The sequence below is a fragment of the Trichomycterus rosablanca genome, chromosome 8 (genome assembly GCF_030014385.1).
Source record: "Trichomycterus rosablanca isolate fTriRos1 chromosome 8, fTriRos1.hap1, whole genome shotgun sequence".
Classification (NCBI taxonomy): Eukaryota; Metazoa; Chordata; class Actinopteri; order Siluriformes; family Trichomycteridae; genus Trichomycterus; species Trichomycterus rosablanca.
In genome coordinates, this window is record NC_085995.1 from 5,033,754 (window position 1) to 5,050,132 (window position 16,379).

The 16,379-nt window shown below is 38.2% G+C and overlaps 1 protein-coding gene across 1 annotated transcript; it reads left to right on the forward strand.

Moving 5' to 3' along the window:
- The first annotated feature begins 195 nt into the window (after positions 1-195).
- On the forward strand, positions 196-13,692 carry dnajc4 (DnaJ (Hsp40) homolog, subfamily C, member 4). Its single transcript, XM_063000394.1, has 7 exons — positions 196-290; positions 2,155-2,284; positions 2,586-2,676; positions 4,428-4,606; positions 5,397-5,561; positions 10,530-10,616; positions 11,021-13,692. Exons 2-7 carry the CDS (start codon positions 2,193-2,195, stop codon positions 11,109-11,111), a joined length of 705 nt encoding a protein of 234 aa, XP_062856464.1. The 5' UTR covers positions 196-290; positions 2,155-2,192; the 3' UTR covers positions 11,112-13,692.
- The last annotated feature ends 2,687 nt before the right edge of the window (positions 13,693-16,379 follow it).

Genomic DNA, 16,379 nt, shown 5'->3' on the forward strand with positions numbered 1-16,379 from the left:
TTCCAGTTGCAGTGCAGACAGTTTTGTATGAAAATCAGGACTTTTATTCTGAAAAACAAACCAGCCAAATCATAAACACGAGACTGGGTCACTAACAATGATATAACATAAACTTCTATTAGTGTCGAACTTTAAACAGTTTAATGTGACCGCTTTTAGTAAACCATTAAATAAGCAGTTTTTATAAAAAACAGAACGACATCTCACACACATCCGCTGAATGCTTCACTGCTCTTTATGTAACTTTTCCTGCTGGAGCTGTTATGAAACTTCAGCTGTGTATTACACCGGTACGTTCTCATTACTGTCGTCCTTCCAAGCGATTATTAATAAATACACGATTTATAGTTAAACCATTGTGAGTGAATTAACATTAATGTGATCTTACAAACCTGCTGTTGTGGCTCTTGTTAATCACTAATCTAACCTCAGCTGTCTTTGTTTCATAAAAAGTTTTGGCCTGGGTAACAGAGATGGGTAACCCATTTACATTTACATTTTTTTGGCATTTAGCAAACGCTTTTTATCCAAAGCTACATACAGTACTGTGACAGTATGTTGTCTAAGCAATTATGGGTTAAGGGCCTTGCTCAAGGGTCCAACAGTGGCAACCTGGCAGTGGGGCTTGAACCAGCGACCTTTTGATTACCAGTCCAGTACCTTAACCACTAGGCTACAGCTGCCCAAACCCAAAACCACATACAAAATATTAACACAAAAAAGTACTAACCTGAAGTACTGTAGAGTAACCCAGCACACACACCTCAATGCAACGTTTTATTAAACTGGTAAAAAGATTGGTACCAATATTGCAATAGCATTCACTTGTTCCAACAAATGATTATGACCTGACAGCTTTTCTGTTTACATTGTGCTGCTGCGTTTTTGTGTCCACCTCACTAAACATGCCTGAGATGTTGTTTAAAAAACATGTATTAGTAAAAAACTACATCTTGGCTGCATTTTTTTTAAATCATTTTTTTGGATTTCAGGTGGGACAAAATGTGTCAGTGATCTATTTATTAGGATTTTAACGTCGTGTTTTACACTTTTTGGTTACATTCATAACAGGACAGATAATCACTGGTTACACAAGATTCATCAGTTCACAGGTTTAATTTCAAACACAGCCATGGACAATTTTGTATCTCCAATTCACCTCACTTGCATCTTTGGACTGTGGGAGGAAACCCATGCAGACACGAGGAGAACATGCAAACTCCACACAGAAAGGACCCGGACCGCCCCACCTGGGGATCAAACCCAGAGCCTTGTTGTTGTGAGACGACAGTGCTACTCACTGTCACCGTGCTGCCCTGTCAGTGACTTAAAACACAGGGTGTCCATTAGGGATGTCATTAATTAACCAATAATCAACAAATAAGTCACTGGTTGATTAATGCTGAGGGGTAAAAATGTCATTTCTAATAGCTGACAGTTGATTTTAATTGAAAGTGGAGCTGCAGATCTCTACACAGTGTAAGTGCTGATTTGGAACCTTAGTGTGCATGCGTCAGCATTCGAATATTCTAACCCGAACAAGGAAAATGTAAGCATTTAAGCTCATTAAATCTTAAGCAATGACTATATCAAACAGTATAATTACAAACATAAGCTACTTTTGCTAGTTTGGAGTTTGACAGCATGCTCAGCGCATGTGGATCTGTGTGTAACTCAGAATTAAATGTATTGCTCTTGTGATAAGTTATACGTGTTACATATATAGTGGCTTGGAGGGTAGCACTGTTGCCTCACAGCAAGAAGGTCCTGGGTTGGATTCCCAGGTGGAGTGGTCTGGGTCAGTCCAGGTGAATTGGAGATACAAAATGGTCCATGACTGTGTTTGACATGGAACTTGAACTGATGAATCTTGTGTAACCAGTATTTACCTGTTCTGTCATTACTGTAACCAAAAGTGTGTAAAACATGATGTTAAAATCCTAATAAATAAAACACCTTTGGAATATATTGGAGAACATAAAGTATTTTTTTCAGTCACAAGTGGAGCAAAGTCTTGTAGTAGCATGTGAAGGGTCTGTGAATGTCTCCAAACATTTGGAGGATTTGTTTTTCTTCACCAATGATTTAATCTAAATTAATCTATGATCCAAGTGTCTGTTTTCATGAGCTTTTCTTTTTGTTCCATTTTTTTAGATTACATTCTAACAATTCTCTGAACTCGTGGTAGCATTATGCAGTTGGAAGCCCCCCTGCGGCTCTGTCACAACTGTCTGTGGTACTATAAGTTCTCTCAGCGTCTACTGTCACTTTCAGCAGCACATAGGTACGTTTGTACAACTACAGTGATACATAGATACATGTAAAATGTTGATGTTATTCAACACTAACCTGCTAAATTATTTGGTACATTTACCATGTAGGTTCACTTTGTAGGTATACAGTTAAAGACTCAAGCCATCTGTGCCTAAGTCTATTTTTACTTATTCATCTCTACTCAGTCATCAGTGGACAAGATCCATCATAGGACCAATAATGACCATCGTAAACACTGTACTGTTACAACTGACCAGTTGCTCCTATATATTTTAATGGATAGCTTTCAAGACTGTTCTGTCTTTCTGTAGATCACCTTCAAGCTACTATGAACTTCTTGGTGTTAAACCTGATGCATCGCTGGAAGAAATAAAGAATGCATTTTTTGACAAATCCAGAAAGGTATACCTTTACTATTATTTTACTCATATTTAAAAACAATGCAGTTGATGGATTTACACTGAGAGCCTCAGTGCATACAAAGGATCACTTTTTTTTGCATGAAAACAGTCGTGGCTAAATCTGACACAAAAAAGATGAAAGAAGTTTGACCCTTATTAACCACAGCTGTCAAACTTAATTAAGTTGGGATCCTATTGATATTTTGCTTTTTTTAAGCTGTCATTTATGACTTACTGTTTTATATAAATATGAGGTGATGCAATGTCCAAATTCGTTTAGTCATTCGTTAACATAAAAATGAGCGAAAACTAAAAATTTTCTGCCTTGACTAGAAGCACAACTGGGAATGCTTGTATCTTCCAGCAGGACAACGATTCAAAACATACATTGCAAATCACACAAAATTGCCAGTTGACCACAGAATGAAGCTTTTGCCTGTTGCACTGACAGAAACGAGTCCCGGAAGGCTTGAGAATCTGGAGAGATTCTGCATTAAAAAGTGTTCTCTCATTCCTTGCTTTATAATATCATGGATTGTAGCAGAGGTGTGGCTATGCTAAGGGGTATTTTTTGTTGTTGTTTTTTTTTTAAAATAAATATGACTTTTTTCTTACTTCTCTCTTGGGATTGAGCTAATAAGGGCCAATAATTCTAAAAACGTGCAAGTATGACGATGTACACACAATTTTTATGTTTGTAAATGTGAGTTGGGAGTGTGTGTATTTCTGTACGAAGGATGAGTTTGTCTTTGAGTTTTTGTAATGTGTGCGGGTTCAGGACAGACATAAGGGTGTTTTGATCACAATGATCAAATTGAAGATGAAAGCATAAGCGAGGGCTAAATACAGAAGAGAAGGAAAAAGAACAAACACTCTGTTTGATGTCTGTGTAGATCATTTAATTTTCTGGTTTATTTTTACAAACCCAGTTTTAAAAAACAAAAAGCCATGATTTTCAGGTATTTAAAACAAGATTAAGACTTAACTTTAATTAATCAACTTTAATTAATCAATTTTTTTTGTAAATTTTACTATTTACAGTCCATGACATTATTAAAAGATTCAGAGATGGTGAAGAAATATCTATGGGTAAATGACAAGGCCAAAAACTAATGTAAATGCCCATCACCAACAATCTCTCAAACCTGCATTAAAAATGGCCATGCTTTTGTAATAAATGTAACCACATGGTAAAGGTGATGTAATGCAGTGGTAAACATGCCCCTGTCATAACTTATTTGTAATGTATTGCTGCCATCAAATTTAGAATGAGTATAAATACAAAAAAATACAAAAAAACATGCACGCTTGGGTGGCTCATCTAGCCCATCACCACTGAAACCCAGGGTTTAAATCTCAGTTGTTAGTTGTCTGCAGGGACATGAATGGACAGTGTCCAGGACTGGATGGTGTGGTCGAATCAGCCTAGCTATTGAGAGATATGCTTTCAGTGCTGGTCCCAAGCCCAGATAAAAATAGGAGGGTTGCGTCAGGAAGGCCATTGGGTGTAAAAACTGTGCCAAGTCTGGTATTCCGTTTGGCAAGAAAATACCTAATATGTACAAAAAACAAAGTCAGTTAATTGTAAAATTCAATTGTCTTGTCATTTGTATTGTGGTCAATTAAATACAGTTAAGAAAAAGCATTTGCAAATCAGTGATGTCTGTTTCTCTGTCTCAACTTTTCTTAGATTTGGCATTGTGTTTTAAAAGCTTGTGAATGTGAATCTGAACTGCATTTCTTTTTATTTAGCTTCACCCTGACAGTGATCCAGCTAACCCAAACCTGCACAGTCAGTTTGTGAAGCTGAACGAGGCTTATCGGGTGTTAAGCAAACAAGGTACCCGGAAGGAGTATGACCTCCGACTGAGGCACCACTTCACTGCAGAGGAGGGTTTTAGACCTCACGCCAGATACACATACACCAGCAGGTAAGATCCAACAGTCTATTCTAGTCTTCAGTTTTCAGTTAACATGCAGAAAGTGGATTAGTTGCTTTAATTGTTTTGAGGTGTGAGTGAACGAGTGTGTGTGTGGCCCAGTGATAGACAGGTGATTGTCTCTGTACAGAGACATTTGATTAACTGTAACTGCGTACAGAGAGTCACGCTATGCTCTGTGTGAAACCCCCACCATTCATGTCTGCACCTCGACATAGAGGTCACATTTTGCAGAGACAATGAGGCGAAACCCTGTCTGACCTCAGACATGGCCAGTTGGATCTGTTGAACGTCCAGTTTGGTCAGTAGTACAGCTGAGATCTGAACTGGAGAACTCTGTAAAGGATTAAAGAGCAAAGTATTTTTTTTCTTTTACAATATTAGCAAATTTAGTTAGTTTTAAATAATCATAATATTTATGCCATATTTTATCAAGAGGATCTGTATCAAATAGGGAAAAAGCTCAGCTATGTTTCCCGAACTGCCTTTTGGCTGATAAATCATACACTTGTTAGTTCATGCTGCCACAATGGTCTTGCCGCCACCATACAGGTATAGTGATGTCTAGTCCAGGTCTATTTTTTACTGCCTTTTTTCTGATGTGGTTTTAAAGAAAAAAACATGCTTATTTTCAAAGCTCTGACATTCCATAGCCTATTCTGCTACTAACATGGCTGTTTCCTTTTAAATCAATGTTAATCATTAGTCAGTTTTTCATTTAAACTGAGCTAACCAATGTAAGTGTTGATTTTGTTTAAATAATTTGTTTTGGGCATCTCAGTGCTGCAGAAACGTCTGATAACTCGCGCTACTGGGAGCAGTTCCGGAATGCTCAGGACAACACAGAGGAAGATTGGCAGAAAAAGAAAAAGAAGAATCTGCAACTGGTGGGCTACTGCACGGTCGGCATGCTTCTCAGCATTGGTGCTCATTACTTTGTATTCAGGTAGTGTACAAAACACTGTCCAAAACCTTAAAGGAAATATATCACTATTTTGACTGAGTTTGAAATTTATACACGAAATGTCATAATCAAATCAATCAAATGTCTAAAAAAATGAGTAAAATTACAGACATGCAAATTTAACGAGATCATAGAGACGGGGATTATCTGACAAAGTATGTCCTAAAGATTTAGCGCTACAGGGCACTTGACGAGACAGAAAGGGCATTTGCTTTGGTCATGTCAGCCAGCTTGTTAAATAACTAAGTGAAACTGAATGATATTGTCATTATGGTAATATGATTACTATACCACTAGGATCAAAGATTCTAATTCCCAGCAATGCCATGAGCCAGTCGGGCATCTTCATAAAGAGATGAAAGGCCCTGTGATGGATTGGCGTCCTGCTCGGGGTGTGAATGAATTATTAATTCCTTCATTTTCATGTTTTCCCACCTCTTTATCCCTGTCAGCGTTGCAGTGAGTCAGATTTTTTTCAGAATCAGTAGGCGGTAGTAATGCAGTAACACACCTTGGGCAGGACGCGGGACCGTCACGGGACCTTGGCCACCCCTACTTTCTATCAGACCTAGCCAGTCATGTCTATATGTAGATGCTCAATCAGCTGATAGCACCAGTGAGCATTCGAACCCTTAATCCCAGCACTAGTGGGCTAGTATAATTTACCACTGCGGCACCCGAGCGTCCACACTTGTAATAATGTACTCGTTATATTCAGTAAGTTAAATCTCATTTCCGGCACCTAATGGTAGGCACACTATGGTGTAATGTAATAACCTAATCTAACTCAAGCTGTTGTTTTAATTGTTGTTTAATGTTAGTTTTGGAACTCACATTACTGAGTAACTCGAGTAAAGCTATATAAACATCTAACACAATTTTTTAATTCTGAATGACTGTCAGGAGAAACATGGAGCCAAGTGGTTGCTCATGTACTCATGTTTGTGCACACAGGTCAAGATTTTACAACAACAAAGTCACACAGTAATTATATTCGATGCAGCAAGTAAAAATAATACCCTGCTCTCATGGAAAAAGTCCTTTAGCAATTGGCAAACATCCAAATGTCACACCGCGACCACATGCATGAATACAGAACTGTTCACTGGTATCAGAGCACAGTGGGTGACAAATTTTAAGAAGGTCACGAGCATTCTGAGCTTCTGAGCTTCAGGTAGGCCTGTAGGTCTCAGTAGGCCTGTACTAAGAGCAGGTGACCCTGAACTCATATGAATAGAAAAAGCAAATGTGAAAGAGTAGAGTGAAGGGGCAGGGTGACACGACATCGATTTTGACATCAGTTGCAGGAGAAACACATATGCCATAGAAATGACCTTCACCAGCCAGTTTAACAGCGTTAACAGAAGAGCAAATCTGCTCCACTCACTAAAGAAGACTATACTGGGTCTGTGTGACACATCACAACATTTATTGTAATGACAACAAGGAACGTTGAGTGTTCGTTCTGCTGGTCAGTGAAAGAAACCAGGTTGGTAAGCCAATTTGTTAATCAAAGCAAAATACAGTTAATCAAAGGTTAATATACTTTTGTAAAGGATGTGTTTGTCATGAGACTCTTGGGGCTTTGTGCAACTGTACTATTTCAGTGACACTACAATTTCTGTTACAATAATTAAAACAAATATTTTTATGGGTTTTCTACATTTTAGGAGTAAAATATGGTGGTATAGAAAGTTTTAAAATGTTTTTTTCCTTAAGTTTAAACCAGAAGCAAGTTTTTACTTTGCACCTCTTTAGTTACTGTTTGTGAGTATATTGCTGGTCTCTTGGCTTTGATTAGAATTGCTAGATTGTGGCTTTTTACAGCTTTTACTTACTGTTTTTATTATGAATTTTGCCATGAAGTCACTTCATTTAATAATTTTAAAAACCTTACAACTAAGAATAAGTGGTATATTCAAAGTGGACTAAACTGTGTACTGGACGTTGTACTCTGGTCTTTAGAATTGTTTAACTGGTACTGTGTCTTTCTTTACACACACATTTTCTTCCTTGTGTGTAGAAAGATGTGTTGGTTATGTGAAAGTTCCCACTAGGAAAGGGCCGCAGTAACATCTATGCTCTTGTAGTCCATTAATTAAACAATTTTAATGATCCAGTGATTGGCACACCGAGTCATATATAGCAAGAGAGAACAGTAGGCGTAAAACAGTTGGTCTTGCTCCAGTGCATCCAGAACCAGTAGGCTGGTCTGACTTAGTTGGGAGAACCACTCTGGACAGTAGGTCGATTCAGATCCACTAAAGATTTGCCATGTTTTTTTGTTTTTTTTTACCCCTTTTTCTCCCCTTTTTCTCAATTAGCATCGTGCTTCCTCTCTGTCTATGCCGAACCCTGCCCTGACGGAGGTGATTGAAGCTAACCCGTATCCCCTCCGAAACACGAGCAGCAGCCAGATGCATCTTTGCCACCCACACATTGATGAGTTTGGCGCCACCTAGCGTTGCATGCGGAGAGACACACCCTAAGGGCACCCCCTCCCATCTCTGTGTAAGCGCCTCCAATCAGCCGGCAGAGAACGCAATCGCATTCTGACAGAGAGAGACCCACATCCGGTTCTTTGTCCCACCCCCCACATGAGCAACCGGCCAATCGTTGCTCATATAGCCACTCAGCTTCGAACCGGTAAAGCAAGGCTGGATTCGATACGACGCTTCTCAGAATCCAGCCCTGGTTGCAGCGCGTTTCTTTTTACCGCTGCGCCACCTGAGCGGCAGATTTGCCATGTTTTCACACTATCTGAACTATCCTTGGAAGCACACATCTTTCTCCCTTATATCAACAACAGGTCGACCCCTGAGACCGCAGGTGACCACTCGCTTGAATTATGAGCAACTAATTCACTATCTGCATCTTTTCAGACATCTTTTTTAAACATGACTGGAAGAGGGATTATTGCTCTGTTTTCTATGTAAAGGCTCATAGACATCCACAGCTGAGCGACAAAGAAAAATTTCATCCTGATCCTGCTCTGATAACAGAGGTGGTTATGTACTCCTGACCACACATGGCAACGCCAAGTCAAAATCTGTTTAATGTTACTACTCTCTGGAGAGCCTTGCAGGAACAGTTGACTGGCAAATAAACAAGCTTTCTGGTAGAGTGTTGGGATCTTTAACTGGAACCATCTATATAAAATAGGTATAAAATGGGTCTTAACACATATATCTGGTGTAGGTGAAAAACAGAATAATACAGAAGCTCTCCTGATGTTTACTTTTGGCCAAACAAGAAAAAAAAAAATCTTGGTTTTAAACAACATATTCTACTAATCATTATAGTTTAGTAATATTTTACTTATTTAATTTTATATTAATTTTAAGTTTTACCACCACCCCCCAGATACAGCCAATCATGTCTGTATCTAGATGCCTGATAGCACCCAGTTGTATAATATAATATTGACAAAAACAAATGTTTTAAGAATTTTTATAGTCAGACACAGCCATTACACTGAACACCCACATCCTAACTGAACACCCACACCCCAAATCTTACTATGGTATTACGTTATATCGTATAAAACAACATGTACAAATAAAGTACTTTATCTAAACTTATTTATCAAACCATTTCCATGAATAACTTGTTTTTACATCATTTTTATACTGATTATTGAAATAGTCAGTTTTGCTGAGTAATCAGTATAAATGTACTTTGCAGCTCCTGCATTTTAACACTCTGAATGAGTTTTCATTGTTAATAATATTTGGCTCTCCAGGCTCTGAGCTAAAATGTGATACTGATCTGAAATCCTCTTAGTAACCAAGCTAATTCTTTGCAAGCTTTTGTTGGCAAGCTTTTTAGCTGACATTAAAGAACAAGGTACTCAAAGTGCTCAAATGAAGACTTTGTTTTTTGTAATGAATCATTTAGTAAGGTAAGTTTTATTAAAGTTACATGTTTACATGGTTAATAACATTAATAAACTAATTTGATTGTGCATTAGTCACTAATATATTACATGACTGGTTTGTTTTGGGTTGTTGTTTTAATAGTCTGTCTCATGGTCTGGCTCACACTATTGTATGTTCATTTCCTGATGTTTATTTATTTATACCCATTATAATCGGCTTAATGTTTTTACACCTGGACTGGGACTGAGTGCCACAGACTGGCTTTGCATCACTGGTTGGCACACAATAAATTAAGAAGAATAAGAAAACAGTAAATGTTCTGGGTTTTAGAGATACAGTTTCCCCTCTGCTTTATTTTATATGTTGTGCTTTGGATTTTTTTTTTTTTTTTTTTTTTTTTTGGACAAATAAAGTATGCTAGCCGGCCAACTGTACAAGCTGAATATGACTTTATTGGACATCCCTTTCCAAAACCATGAGACTTACATATGGACCCCTCACATCTATAACAGCCTTCACTCTTCTAGGAAAGGCTTTTCAGAGGATTTTGGAGTATGTCTGTTGGAATTTGGGGAGTCATGCACTGATGTTAGATGAGAAGGACAGCCAATGCCGTGTCTTTATGGAACCTTTACATGACATAGACTTTGTGTGTATTTAATACAAGACATTGTTCAGGATCACTTAATAAAATTAAATGCAAATCACGTACCCTCCAAATGTAGGAGGTCACCGTTTGTAATTAGTGGATGACACCAAAGTCTGACTGAATGCCGAAATGACTGCGCATTTTAATCTTAAACAAGGTATCTATCATTCTATGATACAAAGTCGCCTTGCAAACAAACTGCATGTAGCAATTCTAATTTTGTCGGGAGCAGCTTTAAGATACTAACTGCAAACATACATTATGTGACCAATAGAAATACACCTGACCATAAGCTAGTTGGACATCCCATTCTAAAACCATGTTTATTAACAAAGATCTGCCACCTGCAATCCATTAAGTCAAATTCTGCCGCAATTAATTCTGCCACTGCTTTTTAAACATTTTATCTCATTACTTTTGCAGGAAGCTAGAGGAAGTCCATAATAACTTCATGGATGAAAAGGACAGAGTCATCACTGAAATCTACAATGAGTCTAAAGAGAGAGCCAGGTATGAAACCCAACTACAACACAAAATATTTACACATTAACAATCTAAATGTATGTAAGAAATCTAAAATTATTGTACTTGTACATTGAATGGACTGGTGCAGCAGATTGTGGACGTGCTGCACTGCACAATCTGATGCCCTGAGTTCAAACCTGGCCTTCGATCACTCTGTATGCCTGCAGTGGATTGCCACATCGTTGCATTGTGCCTATAGTGTTATTGAGTGGCACTGGACCCAGGGCAACCTTTATAAAGATAAAATGATTACTAAAGATGAATGAATAAATAATAAGGTCATTAGAATTTAATCAGTGTTATGTGACTAATCACATTTTTCTGAAGAATTTATTCATATATTTCAGTTGTTTTGACCAGGTTTTTTTTGTTTGTTTGTTTTTTTGTAGGGTAAATGGCTTTAAGAAGCAACAGGAGATCCTACGCCAGAAACATGCTGAGTTTTTGGAGAGATATAAAATTCAGGGCAAAGAGAAGTAGAAACATAAAAGTAAGATTATAAGCAAAGGGACAAGCTTTAAAGAGGAACAGTCATGTTTGTATATTATAAGTGTATCTATAAGTGCAGAAATGCCCTTATAATCCCAGGGTTTTAAAAAATGGCATTATATTTTCAGAGAAAGCTAAATAAAAGTGAATGTGTAAGGTCACTGATTCTTATAGAAAAAAGAATTGTATGTTAAGCACTGCCCAGTTTATCCTGCCAAATCGATTTTTGGAAGATGAGTTCTCGTGCATGGTAAAGACAATGTTCAGATTTTTGCCTTTTTATATACACTATATGGCCAAAAGTATTTGGACACCTGACCATGAGTTTGTTGGACATCATATTTAAAAAACCAAATAGTATTAAAATAGAGTGATCTCTATGACCTCTGTCTTTTTAGCTATGACAACAGACACTCGTCTGAAAAGACATCTTATGTACAGTATGTGGGAATTTGTGCTTATCTAGTAAAAGAGCATTTGTATGGCTGGGCACTGATGTTGGTCAAGAAAACCAAAACCAGTTCATTCCAAAGCTGTTCAGTGGGTCTGAGGTCAGGGCTCTGTGCACGACACTGTTTTTTTTAACTAAGTTTTTCTACATGTCTTTATAGACTGTGCTTTGTGCACAGGACATGCTGGAACGAGACGGGGCCTTCCCTAAATTGTTGCTGCAAAGTTGGAAGCATATAATATCATTTTCTTTTTTTATATATAATTGATTTATAACAACTGTTAGCAAAATATTTCATAGCCGAAATACATTTAATTTAATAATTAATGACATGACTGTTCTATCTTTACTTTGGGTGCAAAAAGTGGTAGCAGCTGAATGTACTGGATAACACAAAGGTGCTTTTATATTAGATGTTTAATAACTGTTTACATCTTTCGGATATCGTTACATTAGGCCTTATTTGTGACGTACTAAAAACAATGATGTACAAAACGATGTGCAGCTTTTGTGAAGCTTTGATGGAGCACTTTATAAGGTTATGAACTTTTATTACTCCACTGTACAATCTGGGTCGTATGCAGACAGGTAATGGTCACTATTGTGTCAGAGTGGCTTTTTCTCATCAGCTGTCAAACACCTACTTATTTGTGTGCAGCATTAGATTTACTGGGTGGTGTTTAAACTGCACCTGGACAAGGTGTTTTGAAAACCTTGCATTCCTGACAAAGTCAAAACACGGTTTATAGCTTCCAGTGTTGAGTTCTGTGTAAGTGTGTGTGTGTATGTGTGTGTTTGGAGAGCATGTTGGACAGAATGGTGGCTGCGTGCTACCTGGCTTGGATTTTAGAAACGAAAAAATGATAGTCTTTTCAATTATAATGCAGTTCTGAAGTATCAAAGGTCTGTCAGGAGTGTTAACTTTAAACAGGCTATTTGAGGTTTTTTTTTTTACTGATGCCCCTATAGGAACAGGGTACCAAGTAAAGATATATTAATTAATAAAGATATAGTACAGACAAACAAATGCACATACAAATTTGGATGATGGGATTATGAAATTAAGATGCTATTAGGTTTCACCATAGATTAAAATTTAATACAGGTTAAACCTGATGAGACAGACTTGCTATAATCTACAAGATTCATAAACAGATAAAAACCTAATAGAACAAGTCTGCTTTATTGATGTTTGGTTAAAAATTAGGTATTCAGTTATACAAGCTCAGATTCAGAAGTATTTGAGAAACATTAGTTCAGTTGCTGACAGGCTACCAAAAATGCTAACTTATTAGAGATGCGAAAGCAATAGTAAGTAACAAACTAGTACAATAAAAAAAAACATGCCACACATTGGCGTAGTGTAGGTACTGCATGGGTCCTGAGGATGATCCTTACCTTTAGTCACTGTGAGAAGTACACATAGAGCTAAATGTTACACTTCATATGCAATGCGGCTCTCTATAAGAATCCACTGCCAGCTGGTGTAAAGAAGCAGTTCTCAACTACATGTGTGCCGGAGGGGGTGGATGCTAGTCCATGGGTGTCCTAAACCACGGTTGAGGTAGTGACGGAGGAAAAAGGGATTGAAAGAAGGGTGTGGCAGCGGAATAACGGAATTAAAAGAAGGGTAAAGTAAAAGACACTCATCCCTTGCCTTCTTTCTCATTTTGCATTTGGTTAAAGACTTTAAACTATTTTCAGGAGTGGCGAGTGAGTTAGCAAATTAGTGGATGGTCACTGCTCAGCTCTATTATCATGGCTTTGCTGTGTGTACTGGACAACAGATAAAAATATGTCTTGATGGACACATGGCATATTATTCTGTTTTTTGTGGACACATTTATCATCAGCAATCCTTGGTTTGGATTTTTCTTTTTGCTTTTTCATGCATGATATCTTCAGTCTTTGCTGCTCTATTATTCTGTCTTTGGCAGCTGTAGAAATGAAAGCAACTGTCATCTGCAGATGTTTCTCACTGAAATTGTAAAGAATTCCCTGTAGAATTACTCGCCTTGGTACAGAAACATTAAACATTGTGTTTCTCTGTTGCTGTGTTCTGTTATATTATATTATCTATTGGTTAGCTGTTCCTGCAATAATAATAATTAAACAATAAACTGCTCTTAAAACATGCAGTGATCATTCTCTTGTTTTACTTGTTTCCTTTTCTGTCTGTATATCCAGGTGTTTCATGATCTTCTGCCAGGCTGTAAGCTGTATCTCTGTAGTTCTTGTCACTTTGTTGGATAAACTTAGATGCTGATGAAACAGAAAAGCAGGAACTTAATTCAACAAGTTTTTTGATTGATTGAAAAAATAAACAAAATCCTGGACACTCAGTTGGTGGGACCCAGGGTTTGAATCTCCAAAGGTGTTATCGACCTGTTAGGCATCTACATACAGGCATAATTGGCTATGGAAGGGTGGGACAGTAGATCATGGCAGAGGCGGCACAGAAATGGATTGGCGTCATGTCCTTGGTGTGTTACTGCATTGCGCCAAGTGATTTCAGGGAAACCAGACCTACCGTGATGATAAAACATGAACATGCTACACTCACACTATAAGCTTTATTTCTTCAGGTACTCTAGTTTCTTACACCTTCCCCAAAACATGGCTGTAGGCTCCTGTGTGTAAGTAAGTGATCATCCATCCGGTTTGGGATCTGATAAATCTTCATTTCTGCTCTGACATGCAGGTTGTAGGGTCAAACTCAGGCGTAAACAGCATGCATTCATGTCCTCGAACTGTGTTCTGTCAACAGTTCAGGCTGTTGGTGGTGTAAAAATGTGGAGAATGTTTGAACATATGTATACAGTCATGTCACTGGAATATGTTTTCCTGGCTTTTTAGATATAATTTTGTAGAAAAGTAATACACTTTAAAGGGTTTTGGTATTACACAGCTTTTTGGTTATTAAAAATATTTAAACATAGCTAGCTGTAAGTCTCATTTCATCACTTTAGGTGCTGTTTGCGGCGTCTGCAATTTGCCTTTACAATCTGCCTCTACTGTTCCGGCTCAGATGTTGACAGTCTGGGCTTATTTCCCTCCATAACTCTACAGCCCAGGACGCGCTCAGATGTGTTGGGCTGATAAAGTGCACAGGCCCATATGCAGCTGCTCCTTTTTTTTGGCTGATCTTGGAGATAAATGGGGAATTTGTCAATAAAAGGTATTTTGAGGACTTTTTTTGCATCGTTAGGGTTGCGTATGGTCTATGGTGCTAAATTAAAATCTGATCTGATATATTTAGATGCAAGTCTTGGAAAAATGACAAGATTATTAAACCACACCTTCACTGACAGTGATGTTTAACATAGTGAATCACTCTTGTAAATATCAGTTCTTGCTTTAAGGAGGCACTAAGAGGGTATTGTGGCTGTAAGCCGTTTGCCACACTTAGGTTTGGAAGACACACTAGTCGAGATAACAGCCCGCATTCCATGATTCCCCTATGTGGTTTGTGTCCCATATAACCCAAACACATTTACCTATGACGTCGAGGGTCTTCACATGCAAGCAAAGTGGGAGGGAGGGGTGTCCTCCACCAGTTATGATTTAAGATGGTAATTTTCTAAACTTACAGATGAGTGTTTCTGAGCCATGTTCATGTTAAATCTTGATTATTTAATATGGTAATTGCATACACTCAGGGGCACTGACCAAATATGTTTTGTCCTGCAGGGTTCCTTTAACCTTCTCTGCAATGCCTGCTTACATGTACATGTACATATTTTTTTTTTTTTTTTAATAATGAGTCAGATGTTATTTTGAATATTAGAAATAATGCCCATATTTTTATGCCTTTATAGATCAAAAAATAAAACGACTCTTGGCGTATTTATTTATTAGGATTTTAACAAAATGTTTTACACACTTTGGTTACATTCATGACAGAAACGGTAGTTAATCGTTACACAAGATTCATCAGTTCACAAGTGTAAAAACAAACACAGTCATGGACAATTATGTATCTCCAATTCACCTCACTTGCGTGTCTGTAGGAGGAAACCGGAGCTCCCGGAGAAAACCCACGCAGACACGGGGAGAACATGCAAACTTCACACGGAAAGGACCCGGACCGCCCCACCTGGGGATCGAACCCAGGACCTTCTTGCTGTGAGGCGACAGTGCTACCCACCGAGCCGCCCACTTTTGGTGTATAAAGGTGCATTATTATTAATAATGCCTATTGTTAATGGTTTTAGATAATTACTTAAATTAGATTTGAAAGACAATCAAGGTTTTTCAAATATCAGGCAGCTACGTTAACACCTATTTTAATAAGACAGAATATAAAAGCCTTCCGTTTTAAGGAGCATTTGTTTACAGGCCTAATTTAATATTTTTCGTCTGGAACATATTATTACATGATAACATTTATTTGACCCAAATCAGGCCAAGAAGGTTGAGACAGGAGGCACACAGTGGGAGTTAATGATTGCTGAATGGTAGGTGTGCTGACGGAAGAGGACATTCCACCTGCACCACTTTGCGCGCTCTGATCTGAAGAAAGTTGGCAACGTGACGGTGACGCGCAGCACCGAGTTGCACAGCGCGGGGTTCCAGTTCGGATCCTGAAGGGCAAACAGGAGGCGAACGATAATACCGAGCCAGCCAGCGTGTGTGCTTTCTCAGCTTTCGCTCCGATTACTGAACCTGATTCTGAGAGTGTGGTTTATTTTATAGGGGAAAATAAAAAGGAACGGTGCTTGTGTGTAGCCGGGAAGACGTCATCATATTCATAAAGAGTGGCGTGGCGGTAGGCGCGATTTCACTCTGGCACTGCGCGACGGAAAGCA